At 45.3% G+C, this 19,166-nt stretch overlaps 1 protein-coding gene and 1 long non-coding RNA gene across 6 annotated transcripts in view; one reads left to right on the top strand and one right to left on the bottom strand.

Annotated features, from left to right (window-relative positions):
- Positions 1-19,166, bottom strand: part of Clybl (citramalyl-CoA lyase) — a 285,431-nt gene that overhangs the window by 147,401 nt on the left and 118,864 nt on the right. For all 5 annotated transcript variants that reach the window (XM_085698178.2, XM_048421903.3, XM_048421901.3 and 2 more), the window contains exon 2: positions 656-842. In XM_085698178.2, coding sequence (XP_085554304.1) covers positions 656-842 — 187 coding nt within the window. The remainder of the gene's footprint in view (positions 1-655; positions 843-19,166) is intronic.
- On the top strand, positions 3,524-7,392 carry LOC148120305 (uncharacterized). The gene is made up of 2 exons (XR_015739518.1): positions 3,524-3,953; positions 5,972-7,392. It is a non-coding gene; the product is annotated as an uncharacterized LOC148120305 (long non-coding RNA).

Below are 19,166 nucleotides of genomic sequence, written 5' to 3'. Positions count from 1 at the left end.
AGGAAGGAAGGAAGGAAGGAAGGAAGGAAGAAGAAAGAGGAAAGAGGAAAGAAGAAAGAAGAAAGAAGAAAGAAGAAAGAAGAAAGAAAGAAAGAAAGAAAGAAAGAAAGAAAGAAAGAAACTCCTAAGCCAAGTGGTGTTATACCTTTGATCGTCAGGAGGCAAAGGCAGGTAGATTTCTGAGTTTGAGAGCAGTTTGGTTTACAGAGCAAGTTCCAGAACAGCCAGGACTGTGCAGAGAGATTCTGTCTCTAAATAAATTAATAAATAAAACAACTTTTTAAAAAGGGAAGAAGAAATAAATTTCTTCATCGTATTCAGTTGGTTTGAGAATCTTTTACCATGATTCTAGAAACATCTAATTTACATAGGTCAACCAATACCACAGAGCAAAACGTATTACCTCTCTATTGATACGCACACCAGTCACAGATACTAAATGTCAAGGTTTCGAGATATATTTTGACGAATGTGTCCCTTCTTTCAGATAGGACACGTCAGAGAGAGCCAGAACCAATATAAAGGACTGAGTCCAAATACCCTAACCATCGAGGGAGGCTGAGGTTGACACTTTGTCGACAGCGAATGATACTAGCTCAAGAGCCCCAAACTCTAGCCCAGCATCCTTCCCTCCACCGGAAAACCAGGCCAGTACCTTTTTGTTTTCGGCCACTCCATCCTCGCAGTCCAGCACCGCACAGTCTACTTTCAGGGATGGAATCTTCTTAATTTTCTTTTCATCATTCCCAGGCACATACAGCACTGCCCTTCGGGGGGTATACTTGTGACTGGACAAGGAGCTATACCCAGGCCTGCAGATACTGGCCACGATGGACGCCTTCCTGAAAGAGACGTCAGCAGGGTTAGTTCAAAATGGAATTCTATACGGGTGCTGGAGAGAAGGCTCAGCGGCTAAGAGCACTGGCCGTTCCTCCAGAGATCGCGGGTTCAATTCCCAGCACCTACGTAGCAGCGCACAGCTGCCTGTAAGTTCAGTTCCAGGAGATCTGACAATCAATGCACATAAAATAAAGCTAAATAAATTTTAAAAAATAAAAAAAAATTGTGAATGAACTCTTCACTTATCCATTCATTCATTTTGACTTTTTAAAAATATTTAAAATTTTAAAATTATGTGTATATGGTGTTAGAAGAAGGTAACAAGTGTGCATATAAGTAATACAGGTGCCTGAGGAAGCCAGAAGAGGTCTTCGGGGTCCCCTGAAGCTGAAAGTGGTTGTGAGCCACCAGAGTTGATGCTAGGAACAGAATTCAGGCCTCTGCAAGAGCTGTACACATTCTTAGGTCCTAAGCCATTTCTCTTACCCTATTTTGACTTTTTTGTTTGTTTTCAAGACAAAGTCCCACTATGAAGCTCTGGCTATTTTAAAACTCACTACATAGACCAGGCTGGCCTTGAACTCACAAAGATTCACCTGCCTCTGCTTCTTGAACACAGGGATTAAAGGTGTATGTCACCACCCCCAACTATTTTTTTGCCTTTTTGAGTTGGGTCTTGTTAAATAGCCTTGGCTCATCACTATGGTGCCCAGGCTGATCTCAAATCAAACTCAGGACAAACCCTGGGGAATCTGAGTCACATACTTACTATACATTTAGATTCACATACTCAGTTTTCAATATCAAGAATAAGAAACCATACAAAAAAACAAGAAAATAAGGCCCTGTGTGAAGAAAAAGCAAGCCATTAGAAGCTAGCTCTGAAATATTCCTGATGGCAGTTCCATTAGGTGAAGATGTTACAACTATCATGGCTCTGAGGTTTTTGCTGTTGTTTTGTTTTTCCTTGGCAAGCCCTTGTTCTAGAACCCAAATGGGTTTGGGCCTCAAGGGCTTCCAGCTTCACACTCCCGGTTCTGGGACCTCGCTTGCTGTTGCAACAGCATCATTCTCTTTCTCCCCGCAAGGATCAAAACACAGACCCTGAGTCCATTGGACAGTGTGCAGATTGTTACAAACATATACACAGCTAAGACATGACTGAGAAGTCCACTTGAGGCCTTCAGTGGATTCCAGAATTCCAGGGCTCAACACAGTGGGTCATGCCTAGAATCCCAGTATTCTAGAGACTGAAACTGGGTTACAGATGCAGTTCAGTGGGTCGAGTGTTTCCCTTAACTTGATTCCCAACAAAGCATAAACAAGACATGGTAGTTTACCCCTGCAATCCTACTACATAGGAAGTGATATCATCTTGAACTGATCACATATGGCTACATAAGAGGTCAGTCAGGCCTAGAGACTGAAGGAGGGGTGAGGGAGAAGCTGGGAGAAGAGGAAGCAGCAGCAAGTAGCAGCCAAGACAGGGAGGTCTTGTGTTTGAATCCAGCCTTCTGGAGTTCCAAAATGTTTAAACCTGAAAGACTCTGCAATGATGCGTGCCCATAATTCTAGCACTAGAGAGGTGAAGACAGAAGCATCCCTAGAACTTGCTGGCCAGCTAATCTAGTCAAATCTGTGAGCTTCAAGTTCAGTGAGAGAATACCTCTCAAAAAATAAAGCAGAGAGCACACAAGAAGACATAGACCTCCATGCCCGCCTCACCGGTAAGGTTCACCTCTTACTCTCAGAGTTAAGGTAGCTATGTGATTTAAGGTGGCACTGTGATTTAAGGTAGCACTGTGATTTAAGGTAGCTCTGTGATTTAAGGTAGCACTGTGATTTAAGGTGGCACTGTGGTTTAAGGTGGCACTGTGATTTAAGGTAGCACTGTGATTTAAGGTAGCTCTGTGATTTAAGGTAGCACTGTGATTTAAGGTAGCACTGTGCTTTTCAACACAACTGTGGGGGGAAGAAGCAAAGAAAGGCAAGAAAAGTGGGAAGTTGTTGGTCCAGGGTTCAAACTTGTGGCTAAAAGATGGATAAATCCTGGAGGCTATACTAGCAATATATCATATACTTCCAACTTATCAAGAGAGTAGATTTTATTATTCTCATCAAATATGCATTAGCTATGAGAGGTAATGGATGTGCCAATTATTTAAGGAGTAATTTCATAATGCCTATCTACATCAGAACAGTATAGTGTACACTTTCAATCTACAGTCTCGCCGATTTTGCCTCAATAAAGCTGAAAAATATTTACCAAGATATCTAATGTTAAATGAAGAAACATCTTAGTTATAAGTTATTTATTATTTATTTATTATCGGGAGGGTGTGGGAGGGCACAGGTGTAGAAAGAAAACTTTCTGGAGGTGTTTTTCTCCTTCTACCTTTATGTAGTTCTGGAGATCAACTCAGGCTATAGGGCTCACCCAGCAAGCCCTTTACCCCCTAGAACCATCTCTCTGGCCCCCTGGGTTGGTGTTTTTACATGGAAGATATAATGTTATAAATGCATTGTATCTTAACTTAGTGAAATACCCTATGAGAACTACCTAGAAGGAAGTTCCATGAAATCTGATTAGGGATGGCTCTGAACTTTATGATCTCTAGGGGCCTCAGCACACAGCAGTCTTGGTTCCACAGAGGACAGAGGTTCCTGCAAGTCTCCCTGTGGGAATTGCTACCCCGAGTTATATCTCCCTGCCCCCATTTGAGGTGCTTATCTGCAAAGAATCTTAACTTCCCTCTGCTCCTGGAGTTGGATGAGGAAGTTTGAGTGCACGTGATTATTCCTTGATCCCTGCTGGGGTCAGGTGACAGTCCCTACTGGGGACAGGTGAAGGTGGAGTGCATGTGATCAGTCCTTGACCTCTACTGGGGTCAGGTAAGAGTTCCTCCTTGGGTCAGGTGACAGTCCCTTCGCAGCCCCTTCCCCATTTGGTGCCATGGTATAAAAGCTAGCCCCAGCAGAACAATAAACAAGCTGCTGTTTCACCTCAACCTCGTGCTCTGTGGATTTTATTCAACCTGGACACCCTCCGCCGAGACTCGTGGTTCCAGACCGTGCTGGCGCGGTAATTGGAGGTCCCCACCGAGATCGGAAAGGTGAGGAAAGTGGACTGGGTCATCCTGTAGCCGGCCAGGATGTATTGGGGATTAAGATATAATTAAGAAATAAGAGATACTTGAGATAATTAAGAGATAAGAGATAATTAAGAAATGGGGAATACCCCGGGTAAATCAGAGTTAACGAGGTTGTTGAAAGGAACAGCTGTAAAAACTAAGACTTTGGATGATTTTCTTAAAACTACAGAAACGTGGAGTCCCTGGTTCATCACCAGTGGAGCCCTCAATATTTCTGAGTGGGAACAGGTTCGCGGGGATCTTCAAAAAACTTTGAGAAAGGAGGGGCCTGAAGTCCTGCCTATTGCCATGTTCTCCCTTTGGAGACTGATCAGGGATGCTTTGCTTACAGAGAAAGTCCGGGTTAAGCAGGCTTTAAAAGCAACTAAGCTAGCTCAGCCCGGTAAGGTAGAGGAGCGAAAGATTAAAAAGAAAAAGCCTCCAGACAGGGAGGGGCAAATGAGTCATGAGACAGAGTTTCCTCTCAGAATTTAGGGGCTCGTCCCAAGCTCACAATTTTCACCTACTGGCGTTTTTTGGCAAGGGGGACTCATTTATTGGTTACATCTACCCGCTTCCCCTAAGAAGGTAGTGACCCCATATTATGAAATGGTGCTACAGCTTCTATGGAAGGCATATGATTTTAGTTTACAAGTTTTTGGCAGGATCCCAAATAAATTTCTAATCCCTTATCAAAAAGAGGAAATAACAAGGCTACAGAGGGTTCAAGATGGATGGACCTTGTTCATCGCAACCACTGGAGCCAATTTTGATAACCATTATCCTGATTCTCGTTTAATTTCATTTTTTAAGAATCATCCTGTTATCTTTCCAAAAATTATTAAAACTTCCCCCCTTAAGGGAGTGCGTTCAGTGTTTACTGATGGTTCTTCCAAGGGCTATGCAGTGGTGGTCTCTGGTTCAATTAAAGAAAAGCAGCCTCTAGGTCCGATTTCTGCCCAAGCTGCAGAACTCACAGCCTGCCTTATGGCCTTTTCTCTTTTCAAGGACCAACCCTTCAATTTGTATACTGATAGTATATATGTGGCAGGGATTGTTGGGCCATTGGAAACCTCGCCATATATATTACCTACCTCTCAGGTTTTCCACCTTTTGGTTCAGCTGCAAAGTCTTATATGCCAAAGAGTGTTTCCTGCCTTTGTTGGCCATATTCGGGCCCATACTGATCTGCCAGGGCCCTTGGCAGAGGGAAATAAGCTTGCAGATTCCCTCACCCGCCCAATGGCATTGTTCCTTTCTGAGGAACAACGAGCCCGTCATCTTCATGAAAAGTATCATTTAAATGCCTCTTCCCTAAAGTTTCACTCTGGCTGTACTCTAGCTACAGCTACTCAAATCACATCCCAATGTCCAGCTTGTGCTCCATTTCATAATGCCCCCAATGAAGGTGTTAATCCTCGAGGCCTCCGTCCTAACCACCTTTGGCAGATGGATGTTACCCATTTGTCTCAAGCTGGCAGACTTAAATTTTTACATGTTTCTGTAGACACTTATTCCAAGGTAATTTATGCCTCCCTACATTCAGGAGAAAAGATTAAGGACGTTATTGCTCATTGTCTACAGGCTTTTGCTTATATGGGCATTCCAGATTTTCTCAAAACAGACAATGGACCAGCTTATACCAGCCAAAGGTTTGCAAAATTTTGTCAAGAACATCAAATTACACATACCTTTGGAATTCCACATAATCCCACAGGACAGGCCGTAGTGGAGCGCACGCATGCTATCCTTAAACAATTTTTTTGTAAAATAAAGAAGGGGGAGTATATCACCTCCCCAAATGCCCAGTTATCTACAATTTTATACATTTTAAATTTTTTAACAATAGATAAGCAAGGTCTATCAGCAATGGAGAGACATTGGCAGAAACCTTCCCAATCTGGGTTGGGTTAGATGGAAGGATAGTATCACAGGACAGTGGCAGTCACCCACACCCATGTTGGCTAGGGTGAGGGGGGCCGTTTGCGTTTTCCCTCCAGGAACCAAAAAACCCATCTGGGTGCCGGAGCGGAATGTTCGGCCAGTGGAGCCAGGCCCTACTGGTCCTGACAATATGGATTCAAGTGAAGAACATCGAGGGAGCCCTGAGATGGGCACTGGTGAGGAATCCACCCATACTGATGCCACTCCTGCTTTTTGAGCAACTGCTGGTCCCCGACTGATGAGTCTGTGCTGATGGTGAGAATTCCTGCTCTGGTTCCCCTGGTGGTAGAAGACCCACATGATGGACGAGAGCTTATCTTGTATCGAGAGAGAAGAGACTTTGGAATCACCGCCGCAGTCATTGCAGCCATCGCCATATCAGCCATAGCTGCCACCGTTGCGGGAATCACCGTGTCCCAGAATGCAGCGACTGCAGAGACTGTTAACACTCTTGCTGCCCGTGTTACCCAGGCCTTAGAGACTCAAAATACCATGGACTCACATATTCAATTAGGGATGCTAAATTTAAATCAGCAAACAGCCTTATTGCAGGAACAGATTAATGTGTTGTGGATGGTGCAACAAGCTTCTTGTTCTCATTTTTATCATTCTGCCTGTGTGACCCTTATGGAAGTGAAAAATAAGTCCTTTGAGGTGCAACGCCTTAATGCTTACCTTAGAGGGCCTTGGAATGATTCCTTTGTAAACTTTACCCACTCTTTGGTACATCAGATTATTGCAGTTAATGAAACCCATGTTAAACCTATATCTGCTGAGGGATGGTGGAATGCCATGGCCCAGATTGGTGGTTGGGCACAGCGATGGGGAGGTGCCTTGTCCCTGGGGATCTTGGGACTAGTAGGGGTAGCAGTAGGTCTGCTCCTCTTAAAACGACTTCTAAACACCTTCACCAAGACTGAGCTTGTCCACCGTCAGGTGTTACTCAGTCTGGCCCATGACTCTTCCGGTAGTCATGAGGTATGGCTGCAGATGCTGAAAAAATGAGGGTCTCCAAGGACGGGCAACCTGTGGGGTAACCCTCCCGCCTAAGACAGGGTATTGGGGGCCCAGTGACGGGTAAGGGAAGGTACTTCCCTTGCAGGACCTAAGACAGGACCCCTCATTATAAAATAAAGTTGGGGGAATTGTGGGAATTGCTACCCCGAGTTATATCTCCCTGCCCCCATTTGAGGTGCTTATCTGCAAAGAATCTTAACTTCCCTCTGCTCCTGGAGTTGGATGAGGAAGTTTGAGTGCACGTGATTATTCCTTGATCCCTGCTGGGGTCAGGTGACAGTCCCTACTGGGGACAGGTGAAGGTGGAGTGCATGTGATCAGTCCTTGACCTCTACTGGGGTCAGGTAAGAGTTCCTCCTTGGGTCAGGTGACAGTCCCTTCGCAGCCCCTTCCCCATTTGGTGCCATGGTATAAAAGCTAGCCCCAGCAGAACAATAAACAAGCTGCTGTTTCACCTCAACCTCGTGCTCTGTGGATTTTATTCAACCTGGACACCCTCCGCCGAGACTCGTGGTTCCAGACCGTGCTGGCGCGGTATCTCCCCTCTCCTTCTCCCCCATCCCTGGCTACTCCCAAATCTGCCCTGTGTTTGAGCTGGGTTCAGCGTGGCTACTGCTATGGCTGCAACTGCAATAGGTGACAAGATCAAACTAACTTTATCTTCCACGCTTGGAGTTACGGCCTCTCCACAGTCAACACGTAAATGTATTCAAGCAATATGCAAAGCATGAATTGAAAATAATGTGGGAGCCTTATGGTGAGTTCTCTCCACTGAGCGACCCTTTTTGGAGGTGACATTTCAAACTTCCTGGCTGACCCATCTTCTGCTCTCCCCCATCCCCTTACCTAGTTACCTGTTTCTGTATCTAGGCCCCAGGGGTAGGGGACTCTCAACGTAAGAATCAATAAAACCACTATGCCTGGGAGCTTTCACAGATTTATCATATTCAATCAGGTATGCACACCTGTATCCCAGCATGAGGGTCCGTACATAGTTCATGCTCAGCCAACCTGGGTGGGCTGCACGAAGACCCTGTCTCAAAGTTGTAACAACATAACAAAAATCATCCACTCGGGCTGAGCGTGATGGGGCTCACATTTAATCCCAGCACACAGGAGGGAGGTAGATTTCAGTGAGTCCCAAAGCAACCCGATCTACATGGAGAGTTCCAGACCAGCCAGAGCTACAAGTGAGGCTCTCTCTTCAAAAACAAAACCAAAAGCTCATTCTGGAATTCCTTTTGGAGGCAAAGTCAAGGATCTGCCCTCACCCTGGAGTTCCCAGAGCTATGTACAGGTAAGTGGAGTTCCAGGCTGTCTCCTCCACAGACAATGACATCATCGGTGCAGGGTGAGACTGGGGCTTCGGGCTTTTCCTAAGTACAGCTAAGTGTGCGGGCTAGGGCTAGCACTTCCCAGTGTGTGGAAGCTGCCCTGATAAAAGGGCTTCTGTTCAACAAATTGAGCCACAGATGAAGGAAAGGCAAGTGCCTATAATCCCAGCTCTTAGAAGGAAGAAGGAGGAACATTGCCACTTCAATGCTGGCCTATGCTACATAATAAGTTACAGGCAATCAGAGTCATATAATAAGGCATTGTCTCAAAAATAATAATAAAAAAAAGTAGGGTGGAGGGGGCCTGGGGAGACAGCTCAGCCTGTAGAGTGCGTTTCTCCCAGTCACAAGAAGCTGAGTTCAGCCTCCAGAGCGCATGTCAAAATGCCAGGCATGGAGGTGCACGCTTGCCACGCCAGTGATATGGAAGCAGGGACCAAAGGGTTCCTGGGAATCACTGTCCATCCAGCGTAGCCTGCTTGATGAGCTCCAGTCTGGACCCGTTTCCAAGGAGATGGCCGGCATTCCTGAAACAACATCCAAGGTTGTCTTCTAGCTTCCGTGCTTGTGCGACACACACGCACATGCATTTACACACATACTACACATAAAAAACCAAGGGCGGGCATGGGGGGGGGGTAGAACATTTGCCTAGCGTGTTCGAGACTCTAGTTCCATTCCTAGCACCGAAGAAAAACAACAACAACAAAAAAAGGCTGAGTTCTCATCTTGTCTGGCCATGGACGAAGGTCCTGAAGGATCTGTGCGTTAAGTGACCGTAAGAGCCCATCAGTCGGTTTGCGTCTTTCCTACCCTCCAAATGACGGCAAGCCTCACCTATTAATTTCCGCTTGGCTTAAGCTATTAATAGCCAGGTATCTGCGCCAGCATCTATAATTGAGCCCCGCTTATGTTCTCACTCCGCTAAGTTCTCAAGTGCCCACGAGAGATTCCTTCCCTCCTTTGAAAAGCGGTTTTGGTTACTATGGCAACAGTGCATGGACCAGGGGGAGTGTTCCAAGGATGGAAGAGCCACACGCCAGCTATTTGTCCTCCTACGGGCAGACAAGGCCCTTCTCAAAATGTGTATATAAGCTGGTTCAGAAAAGCTGAGAAAATATTTCTAATATAAACCCCTTCCCAGGAATAAAGGAGTACCTTTCTTAAGCTCCATTAGGGCCAAAATGAAGAAAGTCTTGTGTCCAAAGCAGACACATACAGGGTGGTAGTGGGAGACCCACATGGGGTTCACTTCTTTTTTTTTAATATTTATTTATTTATTATGTATACAACATTCTGTCTGTGTGTATGTCTGCAGGCCAGAAGAGGGCACCAGACCTCGTTACAGATGGTTGTGAGCCACCATGTGGTTGCTGGGAATTGAACTCAGAACCTTTGGAAGAGCAGGCAATGCTCTTAACCACTGAGCCATCTCTCCAGCCCATGGGGTTCACTTCTAACGCATGTCCCACGGGCCCTGCCTGGAGGCCTCTCTGGTAATGCACGTGCCAAGCAGGACCTGGAGGGCTGTGTTCCCCTGCTGGTCTGCTCTGGTCTGTCAGGGAAGCCCCTAGGAAAGTAGGGTGAAGGGCAGACGCAACAACCAGCAGCAGCATGTTTACGTGACGCGTGGTCTCACTATGTAGCCCCAGCTGGCCTCAAAGTCATGTGGACCCTTCTACGTGCTGGGATTACAGGCATGAGCTCTCACACCTGGCTTTAGCAACTATGGTGTGGCATCCAAAGCGCCACTTTCTCAGACGACAAGGACACAAAAGGGCAAAGCTAGTTCCTGTGAGGGGCCCTGATGCAAGGAGTCTCTGCTTACACAAAAGGAGAAAGGCGACAAATACCACGCCAAGAGTTAAACGGACCCTTTATAGGCACGGAGGAAGCTCGACGAGATAAGGAGTACGTGGTCCTATCTAGGAGGTCGCTAGAGAAGTCAGATTCACAGACAGAGGCGGGCAGGCCTTTGAGCCCTGCATTTTAGACGGTTAGGCAGGAGGATCACCAGGTCAAGGCCAGCCTGGGCTATATATTAAAGCCATCTCAACACACACACAGAGACAGACACACACCTAAATCCCCCCCACATACACACACACACACACACCCCACAATTCGCTAGATAGTATAACCCCTACACCCAGCACACATCCTCCCCACACACTTACATGCCTCCACACCTACACACCACACACTAAAGCAAACCAAAATCCAGAAAGCGGAAAGGTGGGGGGAGGGGGAAGAAAGGTGTGAGCTGTTGATTAAAGGTTGTGGAGTCTCCGCTTGAGAAAAAAATTAAAGTTCAGGAGATGGAGGACGGACAACAGCGATAGCCGCACATTTGAAATACTCTTAAACCACTGTACGACTAAAAATGGGTAGGATGGTTTGCTTTCATGCACTGTGTATTTTACCATAAAAATAAGACAATTAAAGAGCTGCAGGGCTGGGGCTACACAGCTCAGTAGTAGAGCACTGGTCTAACATGGGCGAGTGAGACTGAGTACAGTCTCAGTTACTGCCTAATAACAACAACAATAATATTAATAGTAGAGATGAGCGTGGTGACAAGAACCTATTATCTGTCCTAGCTACACAAGAGCCTGAGGCAGGAGCCCAGGAACTGAAGTCCCGCCTGGACAACGTAACATCTCAAAAAGAACAGTACAAAATCTGTTTGGCTTGCTTGGTGCATCCATGCCCCTTGCCGACACATGCACAGGGCTATTCAAGTTCAGCATCGAGCACGAAGACAATAAACACAGCCTGCCACAGGCCAGCCCTCCTTGGGGAAGGGCTATGGGCTGCACGACCATGGCGACCTTCCAGGAGTACCTCATGGTCTCCCAGGGAGTCTGTCAGGTGTGGCCACCAAGCTCGAGGTGTCCAGGTGGGAGCACGGACTGGGAAAAGCGGCAAGCTGGAGGAACAGGGAAAGCCCCACACAACTGTGCTGATCTTGAGTGGGTCCCATGGAGACCCAGGCTTATAGCCTGTCTTTACTAAGGAAAGCATTGTTTCCAGAGTGGTTCAATGTCAGGGAGCTTGGTAGCTTTCTGAGGGCAAAGAGGGACATCTGTGCAAAACGTGAAAAGCAAGGGTGAGGAAGGAAGGACAGACCGGCCCAGTGCAAGGAGGCTGAGAAAGGCAAGGGCAGTTGAGAACAGAGGGGGAAGGGAAGGAAAGGGATGAGGGAGGATAAAGATGGGAGGCAGCAGGGATGCGTGCTGGGCTGATGACAAAAAGTACAAGTTAGGGAGGAAAGGAGAGGTGCTGGAGTAGGGTGGGGTGAAGAGAGGAGTGTACACTTGAGTGTGCGTGTGTGTGTGTGTGTGTGTGCATGTGATATCCGCTTGCATGACCTCCTTGCTTTATGCTGGGGGCTGACAAGCACACGTACTGTTCATGGTTACTCTCCTTTATCCTACAGTTTCTTGTTCTTGGTGAGAGAAGAAACAGAGTTTTATGTGAGTGGAAAACTAGAAGGTCCCCCCACCCCTCGTGGTGTGACATGGTGTCACAGAGAAACATCCTAGTTCAGCATCTATCTCCAATCCCAGCACTTAGGAATCAGTGGCCGTCGGGTCTCTTGAGATCGAGACCTGCCCGATCTACATAGAGCAGTCGGTGCCAACCAGGGCTACTTAGTGAGACGCTATCTCAATAAAAAAAAAAAAAAAAAAGATAGGGCAACCTCACATCTTCACCCTAAACGTGAAGAAGACAATGCAGGGAAAATCTGTTCTTTCTGGGGCTCCTGAAAACATAAATGGCCCCAAAAGGATGTCACCCCCACCAAGGCCTGCCCCCCAGAGATGTCTCTGCTTCTGCCTCCCCAAGTTGGGATTGACAGCATAATCCACCATGAGCAGCAAGATGTCAGGCCTCTATAGTGCACTGTTAATACCCATGGCGGGTTTTCTGGGACTCAGCCTGAAAGACTAAATGATGGCTTCTCAAGGGTCACCCAGTTGCAAGAGAACTGAAGCACAGTTGTATCAGGCGTGTCAAAGAGCTTGGCCAGTTGTAATTAGAAACCTGAAGGACCTGCCAGTCAAGCTTCCCTTTGTCTCAACAGAGACCATTCACAGCTTTGATCTGGAGACTCAGGAAACCACCAAAAGAGATAGAGATTTCCACAGCTAGCCCAAAAAGAGCATTTGGAACAGACCTATCTCAATTGTTCAGTGCTCCGATTACCAAGATCTCATTCTAAAACTTAGAGCAGAAGAGACAGTATTTAGTAGCAAATATGATCAAAAAAGCCCAATGTTAAGTATGGGAAATCATGTTCCCATAGCAACACCAAGGCTATCCACCAGCCAGGTGTGGCAGGCACGACTGTAGTTCCTCTGAACTGAGAAGCTGGGGAATCACTTGAACCTGGGGTCTAAGTGTTCAAGGCCAGCCCAGCCAATGTAATAAGACTTTTCCCCCAAAACCAATAAATGGTAAAAGAGCTTGCTGCCAAGCCTAAGGACTTAAGTTCCACCCCTGAACCTCTATGGTAGGAGAGAATCAACTCCCTCAAATCATCCTCTGACCTCTGCATGCTTTCCACAGTGCACACACACATGCACATGCGCGCGTGCACACACACACGTACGTAATCAAATAATTAAAGTAAGGAAGTTGAGTAAAATAAATGTGTGCAGCTGGCACAGGCCTGCAGTCCCAGCACTTGGGAGACACAGGCTTGAGGTCAGCCCCCTCCACATATCGAATTCCAGGCCAGCAAGGGGCACAAACTCAAACAAACCAAAGCCAAATAAACACACGAATAAATAATAAGTCCTCCACTATAGAAATGAGGTGCGGATAAAATTATATCATGTATATAAAGCAATGTATAAAGTAAAAAAAATCAATTAAGAGTAAGACATTTTAAATAAAAATAAATATTCACGAAACTCTTCCTACTTAAGAGATTTTATTAGCACTGAATGTACTGAGGGTAAAAAGAACAGTTAAAGCTAAGAGATTGTTTCCTGGGTCATTCAGAACTTTAATGGGGAATAAGCAAATGTATAATGATACATTATTTGTATTTTAATAAATAAATCTTGCCTGAAGATTAGAGGCGAAGCTAAAGCCACTAGAGGTCAGGTAATAGTGGCACACGCCTTTAATCATAGGATCTGGGAGACAGAAGCAGAAGGATCTCTGTGAGTTCAAGGCTGACATAGGCCTGTAGGCTGAACATGGATGCCCCAACGTTACAGAAGAACTTTGGGTGACTCTCCAGGCAGCAAATGTTTCTGTCAATTCTAGAGTTTTGGAAGTTGCTTACAATGTACTTCTGCTTACTTAGGTAATATTATATCCTTCTGGGGTCTTTGATGGAGTTGGAGTAGATAGATAGTTATAGTTTCCCTTAGTTATGATAAAAGATAAAGTAGATATAAAACTTAGACTCACAAAGAAAGGATAGATGGTAGAGTATTCTCCTTAATTTGCCTAATATAAATGTGCTAAATATTGTAACTTTATCCTTCTGGAGTCTTTGATGGAGTTGAAGAATAGATAGCTAGTTATAGTTTTCCATTGTTATGATAAAAGATAAAATATATCTAAATATTGTAACTGTAATTCTTGCTTGATGTTACTGGGCTGGGAGAGAGCTGCCAGGCCACGGTAAACTGCATGTCTGACAAGCAGGGCCTCCCAGTCAGAAAGGACAGCTGTAGACCTAACAGGTGCAGCAATGGGTTCTTTCATTTTTTTAATCTCATGTAGTTCAGGTTGGTCTCAAACTCAATACACAGCCAAGGATGACCTTAAACTTCTAATCCTCCTGCCTCTACCTTCCAAGCACTCAGACCACGCTGTGTGCCGCCATGCCCTGTTTATATATAGTGCTTGGGATGGAACTCGGGTCTTCACGAGTACAGAGCAAGCACTCTGCCAACTAAGCTACAGCAGCCCAGACTGATCCTATCACAGTTTTATGAAGTTCAAAGGTGGCTACATGTGTCAAATTAATGCCTCCCCATGACTGGATTCTTTGATAGAGAGAAATAATGAAGGCAGAATTCTTTTTCACTCCAGAAAGGGGGAAAAAATGGTTCTGCAAGTTTGAGAAAATGGTTCTTCCACTTTAAAATAATAATAATAATAATAATAACTGTCATGAAGCTGATCTTGGTTAGTGAAATCTCTGGTTCCTTTTCGGATTGCTCAAAAATTCCTTTCAAGTGTCAATCTCAATGAAAACGAGGCCAAAAAGCTACATAGTTTTGAATTTTGATATCTTCGCTGGCCACAGTCCCTAGAGAATTCTGGCCTGCAGATTTTTGGGAGCATATAATATCGTGTATTCTCTCTCTCTCTCTTTTCCTCTCTCTCCCTCTGCCTCCCTCTCTCTAAACAATTTTTTAGAAAGAATACAGCCTGAGTCTAATTACCAGACCCACACTACACACACGGAAGCTGCAAATACAAGCTGAGATCTCAAATCACACGATACAGCTTTGATTGTCTGGGACCCACAATAAGATTAAGAATGTTTCTTCCTTCATAATTATTCAGAGCTAAATGTGATGAAAATTAAAATGAAACATATGGATGTGAATAAGAAGCATCTTTATAATATAAAGAGACTTTGTTTTGTCTTCAATGTTTAATAGACTACAGGAACTCACTTTCTCCATCTCTGTCTAAGGCAAGGTCTCCTGGGACCTGCTCTAATTTTAAGAACAGTTAAGGGTGTGTGTGTGTGTGTGTGTGTGTGTGTGTGTGTGTGTGTCCATTCAGAATGTAACAATGGAGTCTATAAAGCTATCTTGCATCTTGTCTAACACTGATACTATTTTCCTTTGGAGTGGCTAATGAAAGGCTAAGAGGCTAAGAGGTACCTAAGAAGTACTGTTGGTGACAAGGCTAGACCCTGGAGGTTAGAAAGCCTTTGCTGGATTTCTTTTCCTTTCAGACAGAGTCTCCTGTAGCACAGGATGGCCTCAAACTCTTTAGCTGAGGATGACCTTGAACTCCTGGTCCTCCTATGCCACCACCCCAGTGCTGAGATTAGAGGCATGTGCTACCATTCCAGGGTTATGTGGCAGTCCTTTTTGAGTACGAGGCAAGCATTCCAGCTGAGCTACATGCCCTGGCCTTGCTGCTCATTCTCTCAGTACCAAAGTCCCCTCTCCCAGTGTCGCAGAAACTGAAGCAGAATACAGAGGAGACAGTGAGCTACAAATGAGGAAGCATGGAACACCTACTTAGGACCACACTGCTTCCAGCTCCTGCCTGCCTGATAAAGTTCACAAGTATCTCAGTGTCTCCTCATCCTGTTTTTCCATCAAGGTCTCCTCTTTCCTGTTTCTTTGGTGTCTTTCATCTCTCTTGCCGACTTTATAATCTCAACCAGCAACTGGATCATCAAGATGGAGGTGTTTCAATGACCAACTGTCTCTCCAAATTAGTCTGGCCACAGGTCCCGGTGAGTTTAGCTCCTTTTAAGTCTGGCACGATCTACAAACCAGTCTCTCAGCCATGAGGAACCATCATAGGCAACCCATTCCCAGGTAGTTTCCATTAGATCTCTGGACGCTACTGTAAGTCTTAGCTGCCAAAGGATCCCCTACTAAGGGCATGGATGCGGTTTGCAAATCAAGCAAGGAGTTGGGCACTATCGTACAAGCCTGTAATCCCACCACTAAGGAAGCACAAAGCCGGTCTGAGCTCCATAGGGCAGTATGGGCTACCTAAGTCCTTGGCTCCAGCAGTCAAACAAACATGCAATCCAGCAAGCTTTCACATGTGTCTTCCCTGACATCTGACATTTTAAAGAAAAACGGAGCCCAGACATACAACCATACCATAGCTTAGGCATATTCCTAGCAAAACCAACAGACTTCCATGACAGCCCAAGGGCCCAGGAGAGTGGAAATAATATTCAATTATAAAATACCAATATTTGCACAGTAGTTCCCACTAATTAAGAAAGAAAGATAGACACTGTTTGTTATAAACACCACCGGGTCCGGAACAAACCTGAGGGCTCACCACAGAGCGACACCAAGTAAGCCCTTGAGACAGACCAGCTTGGCAAAGCAGGTCGTCAGGACAGCTGAGAGCCTGCGTTTTTGTCACGCGGCTCTTGATCCTCGTTACGGCACCTACATTTTAATCATTTGTTCTGAGCGTCTTCCTCAAACAATTAGCACTAATGAATGACCAGAATACCTTGGATCATATATGTCTAATTGCAGTCAAGAGCCCTTCTTGTCTGCATGGACATTTCAATTTACCTCTGGGGATAATGTTTGTTAATTGTGTTTCTTTATGTGGCAAGGAAGAGAAAGGCTTCTCAGGCGAAAAGGAACAGAGCGTTCCCTCTTTCCCTTTGTCCCCACAAGAAGCTAAAGTCACTTCAAGAGGCACTTAATCCCATCATCCGTGGTTACAATTGCCTTGCAGCATCAATCACAAGGAATCTGAGGCAAAATGATGCAGCTATATTGTGTAATTAAAAGCAATTCAGGTAGTTATTACTGGGGCCCTTTACAGGTCCAAATACTTAAAATGGCCCTGCAGGGATCTGAAACACCCAAGTGTTTTAAATTTGGTCAGCAACATTTTCTCCCTAGAAAGGGAAAAAAATATGCAAGGGGAAAAAAAGTAAAAGGGAAAAAAGATCAAAATCCAAACAAAAAGCCTACTAACTCTATCTTCTTATCTTCTTCTATCGTGAACTGTAAAGAAACAGAGGGAAGGAAAGAATCAAATCAAAGACAGAATACTCACAACTCCCAACTACGAAATAAACAAAACTGGTCAGGAAGGAATGAAACAAAGAAATGTGATGTTTTCCAAATCAAATAGCCCTGTCTGCACCCAACTTCAGTACTCAAGAAGAAAACATGTGTACTGATGAACAATGCAAGCTGAGTCTCTTCAACAGAAACACACCACACAGGCTCGATAGGTGAAAGCAGAAACATCCGCAAAATTCAAGTTTATTAAAAAGAGAGCAAATTTCTGGTGTATCCATGCCTACTTACAAAAGCAATAGGGTGACAAACTTTTTTTTCCTTTTTTTTCTTATTTTTTTTTTAACTTAGCATAGATTTCTAAACGGATTCAGGTTATTTCCAAAAATAAATTAAAAGTACCTAAGCATTTAGATTTCTTATTCGGTTTTATAACCAATGAGAGCCACTATGTTGACAGAGGTGGAAAACAGGCGCAATTCTCTGGCTTCAATGCTCGACTGAGTGAAAATGGAGCTCAGCAGATGTGAGGCTGCTACAATGACTGCGTCTGTGCTGCAACACTTTCCTCTTTTATATTTCAAAACTGGGGCAAAGAATGTCAGAGAAAAGCGCTAAGCAAGTACCTTTGGGGGCTGTTGAACAAGGCAGACACTTTTCAGAAAGACACAAGGACGATCTTGGCAGAAGGCATGCTGGAAGCAGGGGACAGCGGGAAGACTGCACTCCACATCGCCAGAACACAGTCCTGTGCGTCACAGGGGAACCAATGGGTGCAGCATCCTTAGGTACAGTTAGCAGGTATTATAATCATGGCCTGAAAACTTACCATGTGGAAATATATGAGGGTCCAGTGTCAAGTGCACATTCGAATCAAAACATGGAAGAATTTAAACACAGGATCATTCTCATTTTCCAAATAAATTTTCCAGCAATGTAAGTCAATACAAATGCTGCCAATGAGTGTGAAAGCACACCCCCAAGAAGCTTAGCCTTTGGCTGGGCACAGTGACTAGCCTCTATAATCCCAGCCCTATCCAGGCAGAGGCAGAGGATCCAGTTCCAGATCAGCTTGGTTGGTCTACATAGTGAGTTCCAGGCCAGGAAGGACTAGAGTAAGGGCCTTGTCTTGAAAGGAAAATAAAGTTCAGCCATACACAAATAACATAAAACGATAGAACAGACTGGTTATGCTTCTATTTTTCGTCTCCTGGCCATGCTTTCTCTGAGAACATGACAAACCATACTGTTAGGGACGCTGACGCAGCTGGTCCGCCTGGTTTTGTGCTGAGGGTTAAGCATGTGCCACCCGACTTAAGCCTTCTAGTTAGTCTGCGATCAGGCAGCCCTCAGGTTTCCTCTGGATTCAGGGCAACTGGTTGCTGTGTTTCAATGGCCCTTATTTTCTGACAGGCTGGTGAGTGACACCCTCCCAGGAACGGGGAGCACTGGTGGTCTCTCTGGCTCTCTCTGACCACACCTGCAGGGTAAATCACCTCATGCATAGACAGTCATAGGTGCGTCTTTGCTACAGCTGTCCCAACTATAGAAACTGCTCCATTGCCTACATTCCCCCCGCCCCCGCCACCTACCGGTTGCTTTTTGGATTAAGAACTGTATTTTTCTCTTAGGAAAGAATGTGAACATCTAAGGAGACATTTTAGGAATACTTGAAAATGAGTTACACACGAGTGGGAAGCACAGATGCATCGGGGAGGAATCCCAGAAACAGGTCACAGTGACCTTTACCACCATTTCCACTGACAGGTGCCTTATCAGTATCACACACATGTCTTTCCTTTGTTACTCCAGGTCTCTGCGCCACCCCCTGTCCCCAATGCTCTCGGAGAATCCCTCAGGGGAAGTGCCCACTACAGGCAGCCAGTAGCAGTCCTGCGCCACTGGGGCCCTTCAATTCCTGCCATCGATCCAGCCGCATGCACATTGCTTAAACACTGCCGGATCAAGCAGGAGAGCAGGATGTGGAAATTCAGCTCTAATTCCTGTGATTACAATCTGTCCCAAGCAGCCAACACCTCCAGGGGTAGTCTACAGGCAACCGATCTACAGATAAAATAAATAAATAAATCTCAGTTTGAAAGTTGCAGAATCTATATAGGTGCACCTTCCAGGCACAGGTTACTAACGAGCCTTCCCCTGAATTTGTGTGGACCATT

Source organism: Myodes glareolus, chromosome 12 (assembly GCF_982192425.1).
Source record: "Myodes glareolus chromosome 12, mMyoGla1.1, whole genome shotgun sequence".
NCBI lineage: Eukaryota > Metazoa > Chordata > Mammalia > Rodentia > Cricetidae > Myodes > Myodes glareolus.
This window is presented reverse-complemented; position numbering and strand designations above follow the sequence as displayed.